This window comes from Phragmites australis, chromosome 9 (assembly GCF_958298935.1).
Source record: "Phragmites australis chromosome 9, lpPhrAust1.1, whole genome shotgun sequence".
Lineage (NCBI taxonomy): Eukaryota > Viridiplantae > Streptophyta > Magnoliopsida > Poales > Poaceae > Phragmites > Phragmites australis.
The window spans coordinates 19,722,324-19,743,504 of NC_084929.1; the positions used below are offsets into that span (position 1 = coordinate 19,722,324).

Consider the following 21,181-nt stretch of genomic DNA (forward strand, 5'->3'; position numbering starts at 1 on the left):
ATTTTGCAACATATCAATTTCAAATATTTTTCACTGAACGAATGTGCACTATTTTTAATATTGAGCAATACAAATGTACAATTAGAAAAAAAAACCTAAACCTAGGCTTACCCGCCCCGTGGGAGGGCGGTTGGCATCTACCCGCCCTCTCAGCGGGCGGTTACGCCCCACCCACCCTCTCAACGGACGGTAAGGGCTACCCTGCCACTGTGGCACTTCTTACCACCCTCTATAGCCCTTTCAGAGAATGACAGGTGCCTATTTTTGCAAATGTTATCATGAGAAATCTATTCATTTAAATTTTTAATTGAAAAAAATATAAAAATAAAAAACACATCCTCCCCATCCTGTTCTGCACTAGCTGCCTCGACATCAGTAGCAGCAGCACTATTGGCCCAGCCCATAAGACAACAATCTCTATTGGCAGGTGTCCTCCATCATCACGAACATCAGGATCAGCAGTTCAGCACCAACCTCCAGTAAACACTGGTAGAGATCAACTAAGCCCTTCATCTGTGCGAGGAGGGCGGCGTTGGCAGCCTCGGAGAAGGATGTGTAGAGCAGCAGCAGGAGCAGCGCCGTGAGCAGGAGCGCTGGTGTGTGGAGGAAGGAGCCCACCTTAAGCACCAGCGGGAACCTTGCTGCAGCCACGGCCATAGTGGTCGCTGCTCTTGTAGCCCCGCTAAGGTGACGAAGACGAGGAGTGCAATGGCAGCGGCCTTTGGAACGGACTAATCCGACCGGATCAAGGTGGCGGAATCCCCTAGCAGCTAGATCTGGCGGATCGGGCCGGTAGTTGGGGCGGATGGCGCGGGCGGGAGGCCGGTGAGCGAGCGCGACGAGCATCGGCTGGGGTGTGCAAACGTCGACCGGGAGGAGGCGATCGACATGATTGGAATCAGGCGAGAGCGGCACACACGGACACGGCGACCGGGTGCAGCAAAGATGATGGAGACCACGGTGACCGGTGCATGCAAAGCAACTGCGGGTGATGGAGCAACAGCCCGGCGCCCAGCGAGCCGGATCAAGCAGAGAGCTGCCAGATCCGACAGAGGAGAAGAAGACTAGATGGGGAGGGCTGGTGTGAGATGAGTGGATGTTGCAACATGCTAGCAAGAAAGGGTTAGAGAGGAGAAATCCTCACTCAAATTTTAGCTCTATATATCATATTAAAAATAATAATAGTAATCTCTGATGCAATATATAGAGTTTATGAGAGATACAGAATAAATATTCTAACAATCTATACTTAAAGAATAAGTACTTTATATTTTTACGTTGGAGAATACAAGATACAATATTTGTTGACATCACCACCATAAGTTAATGGCTTCACATCTGACTCTTAACCACGAAGGAGCAACCGAGCAAGAGCAGCTTCCACTAATACACTTATGCCACATATTAGTATCACCACCGCTAAGCCTGCCCGGATAACCCATCCTTGAGGGAGCAAGCAAGATGACACGCAGCAAGGAACAAAAGAACGAAACAGTGCGCCTGTTCTTTTTCTTTGTGCAACGGCCCGGGAGACAAAAAAAGATGCAGCTGTACGGTGATTACGGTAGATGTTAGAAGAGGGAAATAATGTTGAGAAATCGCTGCTATCGGGTGTAGTTCAGTGATTTTTATGAAATAATTGTAAAAGAAGATATAAGCGTAGGGGAAAAACTGTCTATTTTTTATTCATCTGTGTTTACAAAGAGGGGTGTTGTCCCATATATATAGTACCAAAAACCCCTAAGAGATAGAATCGAATCTTTCAAAAGATCGAGATGGATCCACATTCGGTTGTGAAACTCTAGGTTTCCTAACACTCCTCATTGGCACTTCTCGCGAAATGTATATGTCTCATCAAAACTCCCCAAAAATCTAATGAGAAAATTAGGAGAAAGAGTACATAGCTCGCGACATGGTTATACAAATTGCCTCGTTAAAAACCTTAACATGAGAAACTACAAGAAAACTCATCTAAGGGAAAAAGAGTACAATCCACCCAAAATACTTCATATAATCTTCATAATTAACTTTGGGCACTTAATCTTCTTGACTAAGATTAATTCTTAATATCGGTATTATGTGAAAATTATCCCCTTGAAATATACAACTCTCTAAGCCTCATCATCCCAATACCACGAACACATCTTTCAAAAATAGATGCAGGAAGAGATTTAGTGAATAAATCTGTAAGATTTTCACATGATTTGGTATGCATTACCTTTATTTCATTCATTTTATGCAATTCATGAGCATAAAAGAACTTGAGGTTGATATGTTTCGTTAAGTTGCTTTTCACATATCTGATTGCACTTGTGCAACACATACAACATTATCTTCATAGATAATGGTAGGGGTGTTAGTAGTATTCAAACCACATGACTGCTGGATATGATTGATCACTGTTCTAAGCCATGCGTATTCCCGTGCAGCTTCATATAAAGCTATTATTTCTGAGTGGTTCATCGAAGTATATACAAGACTTTGCTTCGACGATTTCTAGGATATTGCAGTCCCACCACATAAGAAAATATAGCCAGATTGTGATTTCGTTGTATGCGGGTCTGACAAGTAACCAACATCTACATATCCAACCAGACTTAGATCCTGATTCTTTCTGTAGAACAGGCCTAGATCTTTGCTACCTTGCAAATAGCGCAGAATATCCTTCAAGCCCTTCCAGTGCCTTTTAGTGGGCTCTGCACTGTATCGTGCAAGTAGGTTTACTGCAAACGCTATATCTGGCCTAGTGCAATTAGTCAGATACATTAGCGCACCTATTGCACTTAAGTATGGGAATTCTGGTCCCAATACTTTATTCCCCTCTTCTCTAGGTCTATAGGGATCTTGATCTGCTTGTAATGACCTTCCGGCCATGGGGGTTTTAGTAGGAAATGATTTTTCAAAACCAAACCGCTCTAACACCTTCTAAGTGTAGTTTGACTGATATACAAAAATTCCATCTGCCACATGCTCTAGCTGCAGGCTCAAGCAAAATTTGGTTCTACCCAAATCTTTCATTTCAAATTCAGATTTTAAGTAGGAACTTGCTTCTTCTATATCTCCTTTTGTACCAATGATATTTAGATCATCTACATATACTGATATTATTCAAAATCCATTCTGGGACCTTCTTATGAATACACAGGGACAATCCGTGCTACTTGTGTAGCCTCATTTTTCAAGAAATTCACTCAAACGATTGTACCACATTCTACCTAACTGTTTCAACCCATACAACGACTTCTTCAATTGTACGCTATAAAGTTGTCTATTTCCTCTATCCTGATTCGGCAATGGTATTCCTTCAGGTACCTTCATATAAATGACCGAATCTAGGCACCCATAAAGATATGCGGTCACAACATTCATCAATTTCATTATCAACTCCATGTTGACTGCCATTGATATTAAATATCTAAAGGTAATGCCACCCATTACCAGGGAATAAGTTTCTTCATAATCAACGTCTAGTCGTTGAGTGAAACCTTGTGCCACTAGTCGTGTTTTGTACCTCACAATTTCATTCCTTTCATTCCTCTTACGAACAAAAACCCACTTATATCCTACTGGTTTAATGTGGGGAGGTGTGCGGCATACTAGCCCGAAAACCTCTCTTTTAAACCTCTCTTTTGTTCAGAGATAACAGTTCAGCTGTTATTACCTTCTGCCAGTCTTCCCAATCTGACCTCATTCTACATTCAGCAAGCGATGCAGGCTCAGGGTCATGATCTATGACTGTGGCAATTTTATTTGCGAAGTACGTGTCAACTATTGTAGTTGTTCTATTCCAGGATTCCCCTGACTTCACATAGTTTATTGCTATTTCATCATGGGCTGCACTTTCAGATGCTTCTTCATCTTGCTCTTCATAATTTCTTTCTATTGGAGCAAGGTCCTTTAGTTTACCAGTGTCGATTTCAGCGCGTGCATTTTCGCTGGTTTCTTCCTGCGTGGAAGATTAAAATCTGGTATAGCTACTTCCTGAGATTCCATACCATCGCTAGGTCTCAACTGGCTCCCCTTCTTTTTTCTTTGGGGCACTTTTGCGATCGGCTGTGGTAAGCTCTCATTTCCCACCTTCGTCGGACGTCTCCGGCTATTTGGGACTTAAGAAACTGAATTTCTTGTCCTTGTATTATTTTTCGAAGCTCCTAGGATAAGATGAGGGGTACCTTCTTTTGGTACTTCCACCCTCTCCGGTGCATTACGTGCAGGCACATGCGACTTAGTCACGCTCTTCAAATTACAAAAATGATCAGGTAGATTGTTTGCTAATTTCTGCAAATTGATAATTTTCTGTACTTCACCATTTGCTTCACTAGTGCGAGGATCATGTGCCGTAATTCCTTCAGCCTGCCATATAATTTCCTGACATTTTTCATCCAAGGGTATATTTCCTCCTCCTAATGAAAGAAAATTATTTTCATCAAAAATGCAGTCAGCGAAGCGGACCGTATGCAAATTTCCAGTTATTGATTCTAAATATCGAATTGTGGATGTAGTCTCATAACCAACATATATTCCAACTTTCCGCAAAGGTCCTATAGTGGTTCGCTGTGGCGGCGGTATTGGCACATAAACCATACATCTAAATTTGCATAAATGGGTAATCTTCAGAATTACCCCTTGCATTAGTTGCATAGGTGACTGGATGTTGTAGGAGGATAGTCTATAATTAGTGAGAACTGCCGCATGTAAGAATGCGTGTCCTCAACATGTAGCAGGTAAATTACAGTGCTGCAACAAAGGTCTAGCAATGAACTTTATTCTCTTTATCAGCGCTTCGGCTAGTCCATTCTGAGTGTGGACATACAATACAGAATATTCAACTTTAATTCCCATACTAGTGCAATAATCATCGAACGCTTTAGAAGTAAATTCACCAGCGTTGTCCATTCTGATGGATTTCACGCGATGATCCAGAAAATTATTCCTGATTTGTATGATCTGCGAGATCAACTTTGCAAAGGCATGGTTGCAGGTAGATAATAGACATACATGCGACCACTTCGAGGATGCGTCTATTAATACCATAAAGTACCGAAACGGGCCAGAAAGCGGCTGAATAGGACCACAAATATCCCCCTGGATTTGGTCCAAAAATGCAGGGATTTCATCTTGTACCTTTAAGGTAGACGGTCTTATTATTAATTTTCCAGTAGCGTATGCAGGGCATACAAAATCTTCATGATTCAGAAAATTCTTCACATTTATGCCATGACCATGTGAGTTAGTAATTATATTTCTCATCATTCTAAGACCAGGGTGACCCAACCTATCATACCATAGGAAGAATAATTCTGTACTACGAAACACAGTCTTCAAGGTAGTGAACACTTCAAGTGCCCTGATGCGAGTGTAGTACAAGTCACTGCTCATGGAGGGAAGTTTTTCTAGTATCCTCACTTCGCTACCACGCTTAGTGATGTGTAGGTACTCCCTACCATCTTCTTCACCAGTTTCTACATGGAAACCTTTAGCGCGAATGTCTTTAAAACTTAAGAGATTTCTTGTAGATTCAGGGTATAATAATGCTTCCTCAATGTGCAAAGTAGTTCCCATAGGTAGTATGACTGTGGCTCTTCCAAAATCTACTATGCATTTATCACTTCCAGTGACAATCATCACCTTTCCAGAGCTATTTCTAATAGACTGAAAATACATCTTTTCTCTTAAGATGGTGTTTGTGGTTCCACTATCCACAATACACACTTCCTCCATACGGGCGCCACACATATTCTATAAATAAAACATTCAATCATTCACATGCGAGGAAGTATCAACAAGACTAAATGCTTCATTAGCTATCGAAAAATAATATTGTTTGCAGCTAAGATTTCTCTTCTAGAGCTTACATTTATTCTTTCAATCCTCCTAAATTCAGCAACTAATTGAATGGCTAATTACTCTAATTCTAGATAGAGTTTGCGAAATATCCGGCCACTTCTGCTTCAATGGATTTCTTTTCCGCTTCATTTTTTATGGCATCTTCTATGACAGTGGAGGAGGGCAAAGTAGAGGTCTCCGCATCCTTCATTGGGAGGTCTTTTACAGTCATTGCGGGAGCGTCATCAACTTCTATGTGAGATGCATCTCTTTCAACTTCGACTGCTTTGTCCTCTTCCATCCCCACTGCAATGGTGAGGTGTGCTTCTAGTTGCTCTTTCTTCTTCTTCCGAAATGCTTCCACAACATGTTGTGGTGCTTTGCAGATTCGGGACCAATGGCCCCAAACACCGCACTTATAGTATGTCTAGTTCTGCTCACCATATGACTTGACTTTTTCCTTTGTCTTACCATTATCATCACCAGGCTTGACTTTACCTGCCACCACTTTCTTTCCTCCCTTCATCTACTTCATATTGCGATTCTTGCGCGCTTTGAAAGAGCTATGATTGACTTCTAGACCATAACTCTTCCCTTGCGGCTGGGATAAAAAGTTATTGTTTATGACTTTGTCATGAACTTCATGCGTTTGCAACACATCAATCAATTCAGAATACTTCTTGTAATTTGATTGACGGTGATTGCGTGCGGATTCTGTCGCATTTGGGTGGAAAGTGGAGAGTGCCTTCTCAATTTTCTCCTCTTCTGTGATCTCTTTCCTACAGAGACACAGTAGTGTGCAAATGTGGTGCAGCATGGAGTTGTACTCTCTGGCATGCTTATAGTCACAGAAACGAAGCCGGACCCATTCTTGCTCTGCGAGAGGCTTGATGGTGTACTTAAGACGCTCAAAACGCTACTACAATGCATCCCATAGTGACTTAGCGCTGGTCATTGCTAATGTACTCATCCTTCAAAGTGGGAGAGAGATGATGGCGGATAAAATGAAGTGTCTAATCATTCTCATCCTTCGTGGGAACAATTGTAAGCCTTGTTCCCAGGCCAATTGCAGCGCGGAGCCTATTTGCTCCTAATACAATCCGAACATCCGATACCTAAGTGAGATAGTTACGGCCATCAACACTCAGCTCAGCGAACTCCTTGTTCATGATGCCAGCCATCTACATATTTAAATGATGCAAGTATTACAACTAGTAAAGTTGCTTCATGTTGCTAGATTGGATTGCTGCAAATTTTTCTGATATTTTATATTCTATTATGTGAATTTTACTAAATTTAAACACATAACAGGCAATTTAAACAGCAAAATAACATAGAAATAAATACTGCATAATGGCTAAAACATATGCAAAATTCAAATTCTAGAGATACTCTCATGCAGGAAAAATATTTTCAGGGTTCCCCATAAAGTCCGAGGGTTTATACGCAAAATTCCAAAATTTGTATAATTTTGAGAAACCACAGGGTCTAATCTGCAAAATCAGAGCCCCTGGATAATTTTCAGAACAACCAGAGGCCTAAACACAAAATTCAGGGATTGCGCTTAAATATTGGAAAATCTGGGGGGCTAAGTGCAAGTTTTTTCTTTTTCCCTTTATTTTCCCGGTTTATTTCGTATGGGCCAGGTCATTAGCACTGGACTGGCCTGGCCCACTCCGGCCCACCCTTCCTCTCCAAAACCGGGGCAGCTAGGGTTTTCCAAACCCTAGCCACCACTTTGACCACGACGGCGGCCGTCTCCAGGGCGGCGGACGGGACTCGGCGGTGTGGCGCACAGCCCGACGCAGCTGCTGGCCGGTGCTTGGGCCGGCGGCGGGTGGCGCGGTGTCGGGCGGTGCTCGTGCGGGACCGGCGGAGCCGGCGGCGGCGGCGTGGTCCGGGTCGCATGCGAGCGGCTCGGCGGTCCTCCAGGACGTGCAGCGGCGCAGCACTCCGGCATCGCCGCTTGGTGCGGCGTGAGCGTGCAGCGAAGCCACTTCGGGCAGCGCAAAGGAGCAGTCGAGCACCGACGGGAAGGTCCCCGGCTTCTTTTTTTTTCTTTTCTATGATGGTGGCCTTCGAGCCACCCTGTTTCTTACAAGGGAGGGCCGTCGGCTTACCGGCCGGCGGCGTGGTGGTCAGCGGATGCGGGCCCCACCTCTTGCCGTGCGAATCTATTCATGCGATGCTTGGTTCTCGCCGTGATGCCCTACTGTGTAGATCGAATTCGCTAGCTACTGTTCATCGCGATACGGGCTACTGTTCATTGCGCTAGATCAATCTACAGAATGATGATCATATGGTATTGCTTGTACTCGCTACTGTTCATGTGTTACCGATCAATTTGACGCAAAGAAAAACAGTAGCAGCGAGTATACATACCAATCAGATCGTACCTTTCAATTCTTGTGAATAGTTCGTGCCGCGTAGGGCATATAGGCTAGGCCAAAGACCTGTCTGCTTGATGTCGATACCAATGCAGTGCAGATCGGTCGTAGGCAGATTCGTTCCGCTAGCTTGATCTCCAGCAGAGCTTGTGCTGATAACGTGTTGAGAAGTCGCTGCTACCGGGTGTAATCCAGCGATCTCTCTGGAACAATTGCAAAAGGAAACACAAGCGCATAAGAAAAACTGTCTTTTCTTTATTCATCTCTATTTACAATGAGGGATGTTGTCCCGTATATGTAGTGTCAAAAACCCCTAAAAGATATAATCGAATTTTTTAAAAGATCGAGGCAGACCCACCTTCAATTATGAAACTCCAGGTTTCCCAACAAATAAAACTAGTTCTTGACAGAGCAGACATCCAAATGCATTTTCCTTGCTTCAACGATTCAGATAGTGCCGTTAGCAACCACTCTCGGAGGAGCAGTTGGCAGCACTAGCTTTAACAGGAATCCCATGTTTTTTTTTCTCTTAGGTGCAACGCAGTTTCTGTACTGACCCTTTTGTTACAATTGGACCCTTTTGTTACAATTGGACCAGTGATAAGTAGTTGTAATTTGCTGTAGTCCCATGTCTTTTCTCTTTCCACTATTTCTTCTCGACAAGAAGTATCAGTTCAATCATTCAGGCTTAAGAACATTGGTCTTGTTTTCTATATCCTCTGGCACATTTGGAAGGCCAGGAACTGTTTTTGTTTGACAAATATAGACTGGCATATCCATTCTGTCAATCATCAAGCAAAAGCTCCTCAAGAAGCTCAATGCAAACCTTTTTGAGTGGAAGAAACCACTGATATGACAAGTGACAAAATCCCCATCTAGTCATCTTCTCATAGCAATCTTATTCATGCATATCGGCATTGCCTAAGGAAAAAGTCATATTACAACCTCAACTCTGAAACGGTTCACTTTTCAACTCTCAACTATTAAAACAGTTCACTTTTCGACATTAGCTCGAATTTAGAGTAGTTTTGAGTGACATGGTGACATGGCCTAAGATTGAAATAGTTCTTGAATTTTAAAAAAATCATAAATGACTTCAAAAAATTCATGAAAAACTCACTCACGGTATGTAATTTTAAAAGGCTGTAAATGACTTCAAACAATTCATGAAAAAATCAGTTACACATAGGAGTATTAGAACCTAAATCAATTTGGTATTGAGTGGATTGAGGTTCAATCGGCATGCAAAAAATGGTTTGATTTAGCTTTAAACACTGCTTTTGTGAATCAGTTATACCTTTTACTTATAAAAAATCATTTATGTTATAAATACTCCATAGTATGAGTAAGAAACTTTCCTGAATTTTTGAAGTCATTTATTAATTTTTTAAATTCAAAAATTATTTCAACCATAGGCCATGTTGCTGTGTCAGCGCCACTTCACCCAAAACCACTCTAAATTCATGACAATATTGAAAAAGCGAACGGTTTTAATAGTTAAGGGTCGAAAAGTGAATGTTTCATAGTTGAAGGCTGAAAAACAGAGTGAGCTCATAGCTGAGAGTTGTAAAATAGATTTTTTTCCTTGCCTCAAAGATGCTTCATTCATCCATGGGAACCAAGCAGGCTCAGGGATACAAATTATTAGCACATGAGAACAAGTTCCTTAGTCTCTTCATATTCAGGCAAAAGCCTGCAACGTGACCTCATACATACATGCAGAAACTCTGGGCGTCCTGCTAGGCATGCACAGGTACAAAGAACCCATCATCCAATCGGACAACTCAGACATCGTATTCGTAGCCAGTCTAAAGACCAAACAAACATCACTGCCAGACTGGAGAATCAGACCAAATCTGAATGAAACCCTTATGCTAAATCAAAGAGCTCAAAGACAGTATGAATTTCAGAGGAAGAACAACAATGTAGCTGACGCAAAAAAGAAAGAAAGGAGCACAAAGTTGTACCCAAAATGCATAAATCTTCCAGCTCCAATATTTACTATAAAGGACCTTCCTGATTGTATCAAAGGTGTGTAACTTTCTCCTTAGGCTATACCATATAATAATTCTTGCATATAAATAAATTTTACCCTTATGGGCACCCTTCAAAAAAATAAAAAGAAGGCTTCAGAGTTCAGAAATCCTGGCCCATCAAACATCTAGCCAAGTCCCGTTTCAGTCTCTCAAGTCACCGCAGCCGCACCTCCTCCTCCCACTCCGGTGCTAGCATCCTCTTCCTCGCTCCCACTCCAGCGCCGGCGTCCTCTTCCTTGCTCCCCCTCCTCCTCCTCACACGAAGTCCTGGATCTAGTGAGCAACCTAGTGTGCCATGACCTACTTCTACTGAGCTGCATGGTGGACTAGGATCACTTGGTACCGCTTTCGGAAGGATATCGACACTCAGCATCGCTCTGTCATGCGTTAATTACCATTCTTAGCTGTCTAAGTACCAGCTTTAGCTGGGATTGTTGTAACTAATCGTGATTAGATTGATGTAATCCAGACCGGGGTATATAACTAGCTGCTCAAGAGGGGAAAGGCATCACATTTTTTGTATGAACTCTCCAAAAACTCTCTGAAATCAGTGATGAACAAGCTAATATGCCACTTCCCCAATTTGATTTTGTTCTGATTCTTGTGATTCCATCCGAATCCTCTGAGTTCGGACAAGTTGGTATCAGAGCCTAGCAATTCTAAGCCAAATTAGCGGTGAAATCGACTTGGATGAGGGTTGCTCGGAGATTGTCCATGCGTAAAATTTCAGGAATATAAGTCAATTTGGAGCTCGCGGCAGCAAATTAGATTCGGGCTTGGGTTACTTGGCTCGTCCGGGTGTAAAATCCCTCGGACAATCTCCAATTTGAGAGGCGGTAGAACTCTCGGGCAGACTAATTTGGGGAGGAGATTTCTGAACCGATCTGCTCCGAGTTGGCGGTGATGACAAGTACTACGAAGACGACGGTCGTGACAACAGCAGCAACAACAACAACAATGGCAACATCTCTCTCAAGTGTTCTCAGCCCTGAAGAACTGGATAGTTCGAGTATGAGTTTATATGAGACAGTCCACGAGGAAGTGTTGGATCTGCATTCATATGTAGGCAACATGGAGGTTCACATGACAAATATGTAGGTTAAAATGACAAACATGCAGGACAAGCTCAGCGCCATTCAAGCGACCTTGATGGAATTGGCCAGGCGCAACCATCCACAAGGCAAGGTTTCTGAGTCAGAGGTATGCAAAGAGGGTGGTTATGAAGTGGAGAAGGACTTGGGCAAAGAATTTGCAGAAGAGAGAGTCAGCAAACCACCAACTGAAGGTAACATGTAATTCACTAGTCTTGTCAATCCTTCTCGAGTTCATTTTATGGAATAGTTTACACTGAAGTGCCTGATAGGACTAGCTTGCACAACCTTGAACCTAATTACAATCTAGATAGGAACACACATACACACATCTCTGCTCAACATAGATTTGGGGTTCAAAACACATAATATGCAACCACATGCTAGACATATGGATACAAATAGGCATGGTTATGAATAGGAGAGGTGGGGAACTAATGGGAATGAGTCCACATTCAGTCTCTCAATTTCTAGGCTTAAGCTTGACTTTCCAACCTCCTAAGGGGATAGTCCTAAAAGGTGGACTAGACAATGTGAGAAGTATTATGAATTCCTAATGGGTGGACTAGACTGTGAGAAGTATTTTGAATTGGCTATGGTTCCAATAGAGATGTGGGTATCTATGGCCACACTTCACTGTTCAGGCCATGCAGAACATTAGTGGACTGGATTGAGGCTATCAACTAGGCAGGTTAAATGGGCTCAATTATGTATTATGGTTTGCAGTCGAATTGCAAATTATGGAATGTATGACATAGTTGAAATATTCCACTCTCTCACCCAAGACACTAGTTTTTCTAGTTATGTTGATAAGTTTGAAGAATTAATGGTTATTATGCAAAGGCTACTATGTTAGGTATTTTGTTAAGGGGCTTAAGGATTCTATCAAACATTTCTTGAAGCCTCATAAGCCCCAATCCTTGGATGAGGCTTACATCATTGCTAGGGACTTAGAGAAGGCTGCTCAGAGTAGGAAGGCAACACATAATTTTAGCACATTTGCTAGAAAGGCATCACAAACAAATTACATCCTTCAAAAACCAGTCAATCCTGACAGTGCTTCTGGGAAGATGGAGGTGGGACAGAAGTTTGGAAAACTACGAAGCATCAATATAAAGCCCGAGGAACCAGAAATATGTTGGAAGTGCTTTGCACCATGGACTCCCAAACACAAGCAAAAGTTTAAGTATTACCAAGCATCTAGCCATACTTTGAGTTTTGAACAGGAAGAAATGCAATTTACTAAAGACCATAGTGAGGAGCAACAGCAATCTGACTCTGAGGGTCCAACACAAATGCCACAATTAATGTAGATATCAAAACATGTTGTTAAGGTCAATAGCTACATTTTGCTTAGTGGCCATAGTTGGAGGAAAAAGGGGAGTAGATCTAGTAGACAGTGAAAGTACACATAGTTTTATGGATGTGACTTTTGCCAACAAGGCTAAATATGTGATTGAGCATATTGAACTCCAATCAGTAAACATTATCGAAGGTGATGAGCTCCAAACTAGTGGATTTGTGCAGCAATGCCCCTACATAGTCCAAGGCAAGCAATTCCTGACTACTTTTCAGCTACTGGAACTAAAGAATTATGACATGATACTTGGTTGTGACTAGATATTTGTGCATAGTCCTATTGAAATTGATTTGAAGTGAAGGGTCCTTGACATTACCATGGAAGACAATATGCAAGTTAGTTTTACTGACTGTCTCACTAGAAATCATCCGTGTGAGATGGAAGCACAAAGGTTTGATAAATTGCTCAAGAGGGGAGCTACGGGATACCTGGTGCAGATGAAGCTTAATCAACCTGACTCCACTCAAGGCCCCTTCATAGAGAATGATATCAAGCAATTGCTAGATCAATATTCACAAGTCTTCTTAGAACCTGATAGCCCTCCTCCAAAAAGGGGTTGTTCCCACTCAATCCAACTGAAACCAGGTAGTACCCCCTCCAAATGCAAGACCATATAGAATACCTCATTTTAAGAAGTATGATGTAGAAAGATTAGTCAAACAAATACTGAGTCAAGGCTTAATCAGACAAAGTGAGAGTCTATACTCATTACCTTCCACGTAAGGAAAAAGGATAGTACCTGGAGATTCTACGTAGATTACAGACAGCTTAATGAGCAAACTATCAAAAATAAGTTTTCAATTCCGGTGGTTGATGATTTCTTTGATGAACTTAATGGAGCAAGGTTTTTCCCTAAGCTGGACTTGAAATCGGGTTTCCATCAGATCCTCATGAAAGAGAGTGATGTGCCAAAGACAACCTTCAGGACTCACTTTGGACAATATGAGTTCCTTGTAATACCATTTGGGTTGACCAATGCCCCTGCAACTTTCCCGTCAATGATAAACTCTATTTTTGCTAAGCTGCTTAGATATACTTATATTCTTTAATAACATACTGGTATATAGTAAGACCAAGGAGGATCATTTGAAGCATTTGGAGACAGTTTTGCAGATTCTGCTTGAAAACAAGTTATCCGCTAAAATGAGCAAATGTGTGTTTGCAGTGAGGCAGGTGGCGTATTTAGGACATGTCATAAATGAAAGAGAGTTACCTATAGACAAAACAAAAATAGAAGTAGTTAAGAACTAGCCTATACCCAAGAATATCACTCAACTAAGGGGTTTTTTGGGGCAAGCAGGATACTATAAGCGTTTTGAAAGCATTTTGGAATTATTTGTAGGCCACTACATGACATGCTCAAGAAGAATTCTTTCTCTTATGGACCACTCAGACACATGCTTTTGAAGAGATCAAGAAGAGGCTCATAACAGCTCTAGTGCTCATATTGCCATATTTAGGCTAGCCTCTTTTATGCTAGAGGCTGATGCAAGTGGCACAAGTATTGGTGTAGTCCTGATGCAAAATATTCAGCCTATTGCATACTTTAGCAAGTCATTGAGCAGCAAAGCATAATCCTTATCTACATATGACATGGAAGCTTTAGCAATATTGGAGGCAATCAAGAAATGGAGGCACTATTTCTTGGGATCCAACTGATAATTAGGACCGATCAGCAGAGCCTCAGGTTTATCACAGAACAAAGGATTGCATAAGGAATGCATCACAAACTGATGTAGGTTGTTGCAACTTGATTATATGATTGAGTACAAAAAGGGAAGAGAAAATAAGGCAACAGATGCTCTTTCTAGAAGAGAGCCTGCTTGTTTGATTGTTTCTATTGTGCAGCCAGTGTGGGTTAAAGAAGTGATCAAGAGCTATAACAATGATGAACAATGTCAATAGCTACTAGCACAATTGGTCATAACTACTGATCCTTCCTCCTCATACACCCTACATGCAAATATACTAAGGTATAAGGGCATGATTCACATGGGTGATGATATTTCTATTCAAAGTAACATCATAGTAGCACTTCATGCTTTAGCCATAGGTGGACATTCCGAGATTGTTACCACTTACCAAAGAGTTAAGAAGCCCTTTCATTGGTTAGGCATAAAAAAGGTGGTTGAAGAATTTGTTATAGGTATGGACAAAGGGCTCTTGGACCCACTACCAATCATAGATATGGCATGATATTCATAGACTTTGTGGAAGGATTACCAAAGTCTAATAGTAAGGATATAATTTTGGTGGTGGTGGATAAGCTTACAAAATGCTCATTTCATTCCTCTATCTCACCCTGTTAGTACTCAAATTGTGGCTCAAACATTTATTGATCATATCTCAAACTACATGGTATGCCTATGACTATTGTGTCTAATAGTGATAGGATCTTCACAAGTGAGTTGTGGCAGATATTATTCAAATCTATGAAGGTTTCACTCAGATTTAGCACATCCCACCATCCACAAAGTGATGAACAGATTGAAAGGGTTAACCAATGTCTTGAAGGATATTTGAGATGCATTACCTTTGAAGAGCCTATGAGGTGGTCTAGCTAAATATCTCTTACTGAATGATGGTACAACATCAACTTTCACACTTCATTGAAATGCACTCCTTTCTAAGCATTATATGGTTACCCTCCTCTAATCAGAGAGGTAAATGTGCTTGGTCATGAATCTTCAGCTAGGGAGTTCCTCAGTGAGACAAGACATGATAATAGATTGAAGAACAACTTGTTACAAGCACAAACAAAAAATGAAGAAGTATGCAGATCTCATGCATTCTAAGAGGGAATTCTAGGTTGGGATTTTGTACACCTCAAGATGCAACCCTTTAGATAAGTTACCTTCGGTCTTAGAAATTCTCTAAAGTTGATAACCAAGTTCTACGGACCGTTTATGATACTTCAAAGGATTGGATCAGTGACTTACAAGCTGCAACTACCTTCAGATACACAGATCTACCCTGTATTCTACATGAGTCAGCTAAAAAAGCATATAGGAAATCTTGCAGTCCCTTGTGCATAGCTGCCCCTAGTTGACTCTCATGGCAAGCTTAAATCTTTACCTGTTGTTGTATTGGATATCAGGATTTTACCATACCGACAGTGGTGAAGCTAGCCTTTACCATCGCGGTCACGCGCCCCTTACGAAATTCCACAAATCCTATAAGAAATTACTGTTCCTAGCTGGTCATATGTGTTGTTGATCCCGTCGTGCAAAGATGATAACTCCGGTGATCTCTTGGCTCCGCCCCTAAGCGTGACGTCGAGATACCTTATTTACTTAGTGATTGGTTCAGTGCGAGAGTATGTCTCTCGATGAAGCAACTTGGGAAGATAGGATTTTATCATATCAAAATTTCCTCATTTTTACATACAGGTGATCAGGGACTGATGACCAGAGGATATCAGTGTGGATAGAGGTCAAGATGCTCAGGATGATCCGCAGGTGGCTGGAGATGAAAAAGCATATAACCGGCCGCTGAAGAGGGTAAAGGCATCACGTTATTTGTATGAGCTCTCCAGAAACTCTCTGAACTTAGCGAAGAACAAGCTGATATGCCACTTTCCTTAATTTGATTTCTTCTCATTCTGGCGATTCCGTCCGAATTCCTCTGTGTTCTGACAGAGTGGCACCCGCTTCGCTGGACTCGATGACGACGCCGGCAGTACCCGGAGCGGCGGCGGTGGCCGCGTGCGCCGCCATGGCCGTTTCCTACGTCGCCGTCCTCTACGCCCCCACGGTCCTCCTCCGCCTCCCGCCCCCGGCCTCGCTCCGCGTCTTCCTCCACCGCCGCTTCGCCTGCGCCGCCGTCGCATCCGCCGCCTCCGCCCTGGCCACCGCGGCGCTCCTCCGCGTAAGCAACCCCTGCTCCGCTCCCGTCCAAACCCCGTCAAAACCCTAGCTCTGGATCCCCGGACCGAATCTCAAATCCCTATTTATACGTCTTCCTCCCCTTTTGCTTCCCAGGTCTGGAACCTCGGCGATTTCTCCGATATGCTCGCGGTGTTCGGCATTCGGAAGGATCATTTGGTAAGCGAAGTTATCTTTGCTAACGAAGTGACAATTTAACTCACTGATTAGTGTTGAGATTTTGATGCTTGAACTGAAATGCCGGTGCTTGTGTAGCTTGAGGCAGCGGTGATCCCACTTCTCCTTACGTCCCTAGTGTATGCTGGGTCATTCGTCGCTAGACTGTGGGTCCTGGTGAGCTCGTGGGGCGGAGATGGTAATGAAGTGGGGATCGGTTGCGCCCACAGGATTGCTTACCGGATCCAAGCAGCTGTTGAAGATGTAATGGTGTGGCGGAACTATGTAGTGGTTTGTTCTCCTCCCCTTGACAACATTGTTTGTGCTGCTCTGAGATGTTGTGAACCTGTGATAGAAGATTAGTGTATCAAATTAGCAATAAATGAAGAATTACCAGCTAGCAGTTTGTGTAGTACCTTTTGCAATTTGTATTATTTAGGATGCTATTGATTAGTGTTACTGCTGAAAGCACTTTGATTTCCTCTTTTACTGTGGTGATGTTGTTTAAGGATGATCTTTTGATCAGGCACCATGTACCGAGGAGCTCGTTTTCAGGGCGTGCATGATACCGCTTCTTCTGTGTGGTGGATTCAAAATGTATAACATTATTTTTTTTACTCCAGTCTTCTTCAGTCTAGGTAAATTGCTATAACATCGTACTAATTTTCTATTTCAAAGGAATCAACCTTACATGTATCTTTAACATAAGAGTAGAATACACCAGCGGTCCCTAAACTTGTCTGACGTTGTCATCTAGGTCCTCAAACTCTCAAAGTGCAGATTTAGGTCCTTAAAACTTGCTAAATGTGTCATCTAGGTCTGAAATCCCGAAAATACCCCATTGATGACAAAATGATTCCAGTAGAGAGGAGGATTACAAAGCATGCCTCATCAGCAGCCGAAGGGGCATTTCGGAATTTTGGACCTAAATGACACATTTAGCAAGTTTAAGGAGCTGAATCTGCACTTTGAGAGTTCAGGGACCTGGATGACACCCCTGGATAAGTTTAGGGACAGTTGCTGCATTTTACTCTTAACAACTTTTTCGGATCTTTCTTGTCTAATTTGCCACTGTGTATCTGCATAACCACATTCAGTTTTATCTGCATAACCACATTCAGTTTTACCTATACATTTTCTGCTGTTGATATTGTTGGACTCTTTTATGTTAGTAACTCAACCTTTGTTTTGACAGCACACTTAAACCATTTGTTTGAACTACACCAGCAGGGACGTAATTTTATGAGATCGCTACTGATTGTAGGTATTTTTCTTTACATCTTGTTTTCTCCATTTGTATCTTCCTGCAATGGTATGAGAAGAAAGTTTTTGAACTAGATTAACTTAGTAGTGGTGTGAGAACAGACTTTTGGGTGTAGATTTAACTTTATTTCTGTGTGAAAACAAGGAGAACTATAACATTTACTTTAGCATGCTTGTTTTTCAGTGATACAAGTTTACCTTTAAATCAGTCACACTATGGTCTCAAATGTTCACTACCACTGTACTATACCCCTGAAGTATCATGCTATGTCCTTTGCAACGTATGGTGCACCGCCATGGCAGTAACTGGATACACCTGATGCATTACAGTTACCTATGATCTTAATATTGATCTTCATTCTTCTATGCTACAAACTTAGCCTTATTTCGCAATTATTAACTTCTTGACTGGGAAGACTACATTACTGGTACAGATTACATTCGTACTGAAGCTAGAAGCACACACTTTGACCTTTTAGCATGCTTGGCAAGTTGGCATATTCCAACTTATTAGTCTTCTTTAGTACTGCACATCTTTTCTCGAATTTTGTCATCAAGATCTGTGGAATTACTTCTGCTTCACCAGTTGTTGACACCTTTTTTCTTCACTTGCTGAGCTTGATTTAACTTCTTATCTTCCCTTCTCAGGTATCCAGTTAGGCTACACTGTAATCTTTGGGTGGTATGCAGCATTTTTATTCATTCGAACAGGTCTTACTCATTCCTTTTTGTGTTTTTAAAAATGAAAATTGATTTGTTTGTTGTCAGCTATGTTATTAACTTCTTGCTATTGTTTCTGGAACTGCTTTTCCAATTACAGAATTGAAGTTTCCATATTTTATCTTAGATATATTCATTCGGCTGGATTAAGTTTAAACAATCATATTTGCATAATACATGTCATAATTACCAGTTATGTTTTAGTATGATATTCCATATTCCTAAAACTCGAAAAGCAATAGCCATATATATAACATAAACATGCAGATTCATCATTGTTTTTCAACTGTACTTTGGTACATTAAACTTATGGCTTGTGACCTGGCTAGATAATGAAAAGTTGTTTGATTATTCTAATTGTGCTTCTACTGGAATGGCCATTTCGTTTTTCACATGATGAATGGTTTAATTACTTCAGATAATTGACTGTGAGTTGAATACAGTTCTGATAACAAGGTGTCATGTTGATTAACTTTCATTTAAAAAAAAAACTACAGGGAATCTGTTATCTCCTATTGTTGCTCACATCGTTTGTAATATGATGGGTTTGCCTGTTTTCTCATCACCACGGACAAGAGGTGTGTATATCCTGTTTTCTTTTAAGAAAATGGAATAAACATGAAAGTTTGTACAAATATGTTCAACTTCTTATGTTGCATTGTGTTTTTCTGTGACAGGAGTGGCATCGGTAGCATTTCTGGCTGGTTCAATATCCTTCTTTTGGCTCCTTTTCCCCGCAACAAGCCCGAAACTATACAACACTAGGTTAGATCGCTGCAGTTGCTGGCATGGTTATTGCAGATGGGAATAGACAGAACTAGATTGGAGACTGCAATGGATTCTGAGCCTAACTTTTGAAGCAACTAACAAGTGAAGCTCCCAACTGATAGCAGCCGCTGCTGTCAGATTCTTCATTTATTTTTCTTTCCAAGATCCCATATGAATGTTGTCAAACATTATTGTAGATTCCCCTTGTCGTGGGATATGAATGTTGTCAAACATTATTGTAGATTCCCCTTGTCGTGGGGTTAGTGTTTGGACTGAACAAAATTGCATTTCATCATTTGTTGAATAGAGATCAGAAAGTTGCAGAATCAATTTGTTTTCAGAGGGAACATCTTGAGCTCGAATTTTACAGCTCTTCGAAATTCCATCCCAAAAATGAGTGCAAATTCACATTATTGGGCATTTGTTCCTTAGTTGCTTGCTACTGCGGCAACTAGAGTTTCTAGATAATTTGAGCCTATTTATTGAATCGATCATTCTTGATATACCTGGACCCCTCTCAAGTTCGTATGAGAGAAACTTGTGACAGCATTAATTTCAAGAAACAATGAATGTTTCATGCAAAAAAGTCCCAAGTCGGTATAGCATTGAAGAGACCGTAAAAGAACGTTTACAATGATTAAACTCATCACATTCCCTTCATATTACAGGCCAATATTGTGCCGATGAAAAGGTCGATTTATTCTTCCTACCCATGTTGAAATTACAGATCATAAACTGAACTGTATTTGTTTAATGTGCGCTGACCTATTGTAATTTTCAATAGTTAACTACCATCATAGTACTAAATGGAGTGTTCAACCTTGAACACTAAGCAACAGGCAGTATTATCACGCGTCGTGAATAGGTTGATGCCTTGATGATACGCTGCAGTTGCAACTTGACAACAAAAAACAGACCATTTCACACGGGGTGTTAGGATCTGAAGGTTTCATGGATGCCGAGCGTAGGGTGTGATCGCTAGGAGGCAGGTCATCCCGGTGAAGGAGGCAGGTAGCGGGTGGGACTGCAAGGCGGGGTTGGCGACGACAACGGGAGCGATTAATGCAGCAGAGGCGGATTCAGCAGCAAGAGAGCCGCCGGGGATGGTACGAGGGCGGGCGGGGCAGGGGAGCGAGTCAAGAGTCGTTGCCAGTGCGAGAGAGAAGCAAGACAGAGGTGGAAAGTAAACAGTACCAAGGTTCGAAGGAATGTTGTGCATCGCATTGCCATGCAACGGCGCATGGGATCGACTGTAATGAAGGCTAAAATTCAGGCACCTGGAGTATAGCACGTCCCTAACGTCCTCGCTGAACCTTGTGATCTAGAATTCCTCAGCCCTCAGCAACCTGCACTGCAGAGACCACTTCACCCACCAAGCAAGGGAGGATCCATCCGAGGAAGGAAGCGCCTCCGATCCTGGGCGGTGAGTCCCCCTCCCCGTTCCCGGGCAACCGACGGGTTACTCTCCTATTTGGCACGGACACAGACAATGTCATAGCGCGCCATCCCATTGGTCTGGAACTTTGCTTTCCTTCCGTTGCCTATTGTCACCGGTTGTTGTCGCTCTAAGCACCTCTTGGTCCGATTCTTCGCATTCGCACGGTGTTCCATGTGTTTGAGTAATTTTGAGAGAGTAAGTAGTCTTTTGATTGATTACTGTTTACATATATATACATGTTTAAAGGGCATG

The 21,181-nt window shown here is 42.0% G+C and overlaps 1 protein-coding gene across 2 annotated transcripts; it reads left to right on the forward strand.

The window, feature by feature from the left end:
* Positions 1–16,055: 16,055 nt before the first annotated feature.
* On the forward strand, positions 16,056–19,821 carry LOC133928744 (CAAX prenyl protease 2). Of its 2 annotated transcripts, none has more exons than XM_062375205.1 (9): positions 16,056–16,200; positions 16,339–16,567; positions 16,681–16,743; positions 16,840–17,031; positions 17,267–17,378; positions 17,936–18,004; positions 18,652–18,714; positions 19,221–19,301; positions 19,401–19,821. In XM_062375205.1, exons 2-9 carry the CDS (start codon positions 16,364–16,366, stop codon positions 19,532–19,534), a joined length of 918 nt encoding a protein of 305 aa, XP_062231189.1. In that variant the 5' UTR covers positions 16,056–16,200; positions 16,339–16,363; the 3' UTR covers positions 19,535–19,821. The 2 variants fall into 2 exon arrangements, with proteins under 2 accessions (XP_062231189.1, XP_062231188.1); XM_062375204.1 differs by having other exon boundaries at positions 16,062–16,220.
* The last annotated feature ends 1,360 nt before the right edge of the window (positions 19,822–21,181 follow it).

What these genes read in the sequence shown, in the direction of transcription:
- LOC133928744 (XM_062375205.1), top strand. Translation starts at nt 16,364, where the DNA reads ATGACGACGCCGGCAGTACCCGGAGCGGCGGCGGTGGCCGCGTGCGCC. An exon ending in CCACCGCGGCGCTCCTCCGC is followed by an intron (nt 16,568 to 16,680) that starts GTAAGCAACCCC and finishes TTTGCTTCCCAG; the next exon opens with GTCTGGAACCTCGGCGATTT. An exon ending in TCCAGTCTTCTTCAGTCTAG is followed by an intron (nt 17,379 to 17,935) that starts GTAAATTGCTAT and finishes TTGTTTTGACAG; the next exon opens with CACACTTAAACCATTTGTTT.